The sequence below is a fragment of the Nannobrachium achirus genome (assembly GCF_963921795.1).
Source record: "Nannobrachium achirus genome assembly, chromosome: 10".
Taxonomy (NCBI): Eukaryota; Metazoa; Chordata; class Actinopteri; order Myctophiformes; family Myctophidae; genus Nannobrachium; species Nannobrachium achirus.
This window is the reverse complement of record NC_137819.1, coordinates 41,474,893-41,479,892: the sequence shown is the minus strand read 5'-3', so window position 1 is coordinate 41,479,892 and position 5,000 is coordinate 41,474,893. Positions and strand designations below refer to the sequence as shown.

General features: G+C 45.1%; 1 protein-coding gene across 1 annotated transcript in view; it reads right to left on the bottom strand.

The window, feature by feature from the left end:
• Positions 1 to 5,000, bottom strand: part of itgb8 (integrin, beta 8) — a gene marked incomplete at both ends in the record, with an annotated part of 45,012 nt that overhangs the window by 27,791 nt on the left and 12,221 nt on the right. The window contains 2 exons of the mRNA XM_080735487.1: positions 543 to 708; positions 4,565 to 4,704. Coding sequence (XP_080591613.1) covers positions 543 to 708; positions 4,565 to 4,704 — 306 coding nt within the window. The remainder of the gene's footprint in view (positions 1 to 542; positions 709 to 4,564; positions 4,705 to 5,000) is intronic.

The window sequence follows — 5,000 nt, the reverse complement described above, 5'->3', positions numbered from 1 at the left end:
GGTGCTCTCGGTAGAGTGTGTTACTGGGACAGAGAAAATGAAGTTGGTTTTCCCCATGATTTGTCTCTCTTAAAAAAGAAAATTCAGAGTCAAAATGTTGATGAAAATTGTATGGCTAGTGGCGATCCAATATTTAGTTCAGTTACCATGGGCACATGTATGTGAACATGCAAATTTGGACTAGCACAACTGTTACTGAATAGAAAACAATAGGCTACTTTTATTTTCAACATATTTACATAAAACTGGACTTTTGTAGTCAGTATTTTCTAATCAAAATGTTGTTGTCGATTAAAGGGGGTACTTGTTTTCAGCAATCAGGAAAAGGGGGTACTGAAGCCCAAAAAGTTTGAGAACCACTGAGGTAAACAATGTTTTAGAAGCTGTGTTCACGTTCACACTTCCATAATTCTGGTCTCCTAAAAAGGCGGCCACCTTCATCACACAGATACGGGAAGTATACCGGAGAAGGCATGTCTTCTCCACGCACGCACGCACGCACGCACGCACACACGCACACGCACACACGCACACACACACACCTGGCAGACGGCGGCCTGCAGCATGGCGTCCAGCCCTCCCTCAGGTGTGTCCATGTTCCCGGAGATGCGCTGGCGCTTGACGACCCGCGTGAACTCTGTGACGTTGTCCGTCAGGCTGAGGACGTGATGGAAGCCGTGGGCCGGACGACAGCGGATCTCATAGTCACTGCAGAGAGACAGGGAGGGGGGAGGAGAGAGAGAGACATGGAGGGGGGAGGAGAGAGACAGACAGACAAAATAAATAAAAAATATGTATGACCAAGACAAATCCTAATGTGAGATTTGTGAAACATTATGATAGGATCCCCCCCCCAATACTAGCGCTGATTCTTAAATAATTAACACAATATGTTAAATGATGATGTTTTAATAACACCTTTCCTGCTGTTCTACATACTGCCAACCAGGTGTAGGAATCACAGATTGAGGCTGAAATATCTGAGACTATTACGATTTGATGGAAGATGCTTCTGCAACATATTGCTGGTTTGACCACATCAAATGCTCTAATCTTCAGAGTAAAAACTGTCGGGGTCACATTATAGAGAGATTAGATAGGCTACTGCGCAACATGCTTCCACAGAAGACACACTGCTGGCTTCTATGGAATACAAATGACTGAAATCAGTCTGAGATCATTAATCCACACAGCAGGGAGGGGAGGAGAGGACAGACAGAGAGAGAATCTAATGCCTGATTTCCACGCATCGCTTCAACAAGCCAGACGCCTTATAAGCTTGTAGACTGGATGTTTTCATTGGGTATGTTAAGCATAACAAAGTTATGAGCAAAGGGACCCACAGATCTGTGACAGCACAACCCTGGGGTTGTCTTTACTAATCCGGTGTCTAGTGTCCCAGAGTGGTTTTGGCAGGCGGAGTGATTCATCAGTGGAGATCTGGCCCACCTGGATTTCCCTCTGTATAAGAGGTCTCACACACACACACTCTCTCTCTATATATCTCTCTCACGTAACCACAAGCAACTTAGATGCTACTGTATAATGCTATCTGGCATCTAAGTTGCAATACCAGCCCCTGACAGCCCATTCGTTGAAACCGAGAAGTCCTATCTGATCGTATTAAACAACATTAAACTCAACAAGATTGCAGCTGTATGGAAAGCCTTGGGTCGTCCTCTATCAGATATTGAATTGAATTGGCCATCAAGGTATTGCAACCATAGATTGCAACTTAGATGCCAGATAGCTTTATAGGATCTAAGTTGCTTCACTATTATGCAGCTTTCGTTTGGGTTATCTATGCTTTTCACACACACTATTGTGTATGTTACACTCATCCATGCACTGCATATTACACCATTGACTTGCATATTAAGTATTGTGTTCTGTTGCCTTCTGTTAGTTTGATAAAATCATTGGAAATTGGGAGCTTTCTACTTTGAAACAAACAGAGCCATTTCTCTCTCGGTCGTCCTCAGACGAGCTTCCATCGGAGTCTCCAATCTTTCCGGTTCTCCATACACCCGGCCAGCTCCGAAGAGCTTTCAGCTTCCGCATCCTTTTTTGCAAACTCAACAACTTAACAATGTCCCCCCATGACTCGTGGACGAGTCGGAGCCAGTTATCTCGAGGTGACTCAGCGGAAGTCCCCCCTCAACCACTCAAAAACAACGATGTGCTTTGATCTGAGTGACTCAGAATCGGTGTGCAATGAATGTGCTTATTTCAGAACATCTTACAGGATCTCAGCATAGCAATTCAACAGATTTCTTCAGACGGCGAAGGAAAAATGTGCAAGGGCCAGACATTGAGTAAAAAAAATTGAAAAGCTGTGGCGCCAATGGCCAAAAGTGGTCAAAGCGCATACCACGTATCATCTCTGTTGGGTGGAAACCTCATATGTCCAAAACTGTTACTTTTCCGCAAAAGTAGCAGATCTACAAGCTCCAAATGCGTTGCTTCGCTCTGCATTTTGAGCTTGTAAATCTGCTACTTTTGTGTGATGCTGTAGTATGATCAAGTAGGGCTTTAAAGTAAAAAAAAAGCTAACTCTTAAAATATGGAGATAAGAGGTTTATGCTCGACAGCAAAGATATAGGCTTTAAGGTGAGTTGCGGGTTTGATTAACTGAGCCTGAGGACCTTTGCTGAGTGTCACTCCACATCTCCCTCTCCCTGTTTCTTGTCATTCTCAACTGTACTATCCAATAAAGGCAGAAAAGGATGGAGGATCTAAAGCAGCTTCGTTTTCCTCCAGATGGTCTATGAAACACTTGAATAGCTGCCTTCGCTTATCTCTTCTGGCAGAGAGCCAAGTACGACAAAAATGTTTTTTTGCTGTTTACATTATGTAGAGCAGAGCAGTTCTCAGCTACTTTCACACTTGGAAAAAATATTCATATTAAATGCAACACAAATAGGCTATTCCTCAAATCAAGGTTCTTTGCCTGGTTATGACCCTGTCACAACCCTGTCACAACCCTGTCTCAACCCTGTCTCAACCGCAAATCACGTCACTTAACGTCACATCACATCACATCACATCACATCACATCACATCACATCACATCACATCACATCACATCTTCTCATTTCATTTTATCTTCTAATGTCATGTAATCTAATTTCATGTCATATATCATCTCATATGATCTCATCTCATCAAATGTCATGTCATGTCATAATCTATACTATAATTTTGCGAATGTCTGAGTGAGTGAGTGAGTGTCTGTATGTCTGTCTGTCACAGCGTTTCTCCTCGGTGGCTGGAGCAATTGATCTGAAATCGCATCACCATCAGCATATGAACACACCTGACATAACTGTGAAGCCCGTTTGTCACTTTCACAAATCGTATGCTGTATATTAGCATTTTTATGGTGTATCTATATCTATTTAGCCTACAGTACCTTTTGTGACCACACATGTTAAGGGAGGGGCGCTGTTCAGGCCATGCACAATCACACACAAACCCCCACACACACACACACACACACGGGGGGGGGGGGGGGGGTGTGCAGGCAGGCGGGCGGGCGGGCGGGGGGGGACGGGGGGGGGGGTGGGGGTTCTGGCCCTGTTACAGATGTTGTCCAAAAATCATGCAGATCGGTACACAGTATCTCTGTAGCCGTTAAATGGAACGGGTATTTCTTACATTGATGCTCCTACATATTAGCATGCAAGCACCAGTTAAAGTTACTTTCCATCCCTCATATACTGTGTGCACAGTGCACATCCCATAACCCACACACTGCACCTGAAATCGCATCACCATTAGCATATGAACACACCTGACATAACTGTGAAGCCCGTTTGTCACTTTCACAAATTGTATGCTGTATATTAGCATTTTTATGGTGTATCTACTATCTATTCTGCATCTAGCATGAGGCACATCTATTCTGCATCTAGCTTGAGGCAAAATGTTTAACCAGCTCTGTGTGTGTGTGTGTGTGTGTGTGTGTGTGTGTGTGTGTGTGTGTGTGTGTGTGTGCAGGCAGGCGGGTGTGTGTGCAGGCGGGTGGGCGGCCAGTGCACATCCCATAACCCACACACTGCACATCATTTTGGAGTTCATATCTTTGAACGGGTAAGGGCTAGTAATAATAATTCTCTTTATTGTCCCCTCAGGGATAATTCATCTTCAAAGTCTGTTCCAACCCAAAAACAGAACAACATAGCACCAAGACAATTCACGAAGTCTCCAAAAATACACAAAAAACCATCCTATCAGCTGTGTCAATAAATGAACCGGGGCGAATTGGGCGTCCGACACCAGCACCGAATGCAGCGCAACGTCGGCAATGGAGCACCCTTCCCTTCAGGGAACGTTCCCTGCGTTGACGCTGACGCTCGATGGTTGCAGTAGAACCCTGGCGTAATGCTGCAATGGCTGAAGGGACAAAACTCAAAGTTCTTCGTCCAGGTGGCATGAGTTCGAAGTGACGATGTAAGGGATGATCAGTGTCATTTGTTATTGTGTATTGCTAAATGTGTGATGGCTGTGGGTGTGGGAAGACCGATAATGCCATGCCATGCCATGCCATGCGGGTGTGAGTTACCTGCAGGGGTTGCTGAGCTTGGAGGGGTGAACGTTGATGTAGGGCGAGACGGGTTTGTCCACGAAGGAGCCGAAACCCAGACGCAGGTCTGACGAGTACTCTGTCATACGATGGGACAGAGCCACACCCACTGTCCTAAGCTGAGGAGAGGAGAGGAGAGGAGAGGAGAGGAGAGGAGAGGAGAGGAGAGGAGAGGAGAGGAGAGGAGAGGAGAGGAGAGGAGAGGAGAGGAGAGGAAAGGATTCATGGATTGGCAGCTTCGGGACTTGGATGCTTTTTTCTTGTAAGCCATCATTAAAGTCAAAGTGGCAGTGCCCTCTATACTAACTTCTAACTACTTATCCAAAGTGATTGACACCCACAGCCACAACACTAGAGGGAGCGACCACATTTATTTTTTATTTTTTTTATATGCTAAAGAGTTTAGGGATAAGGG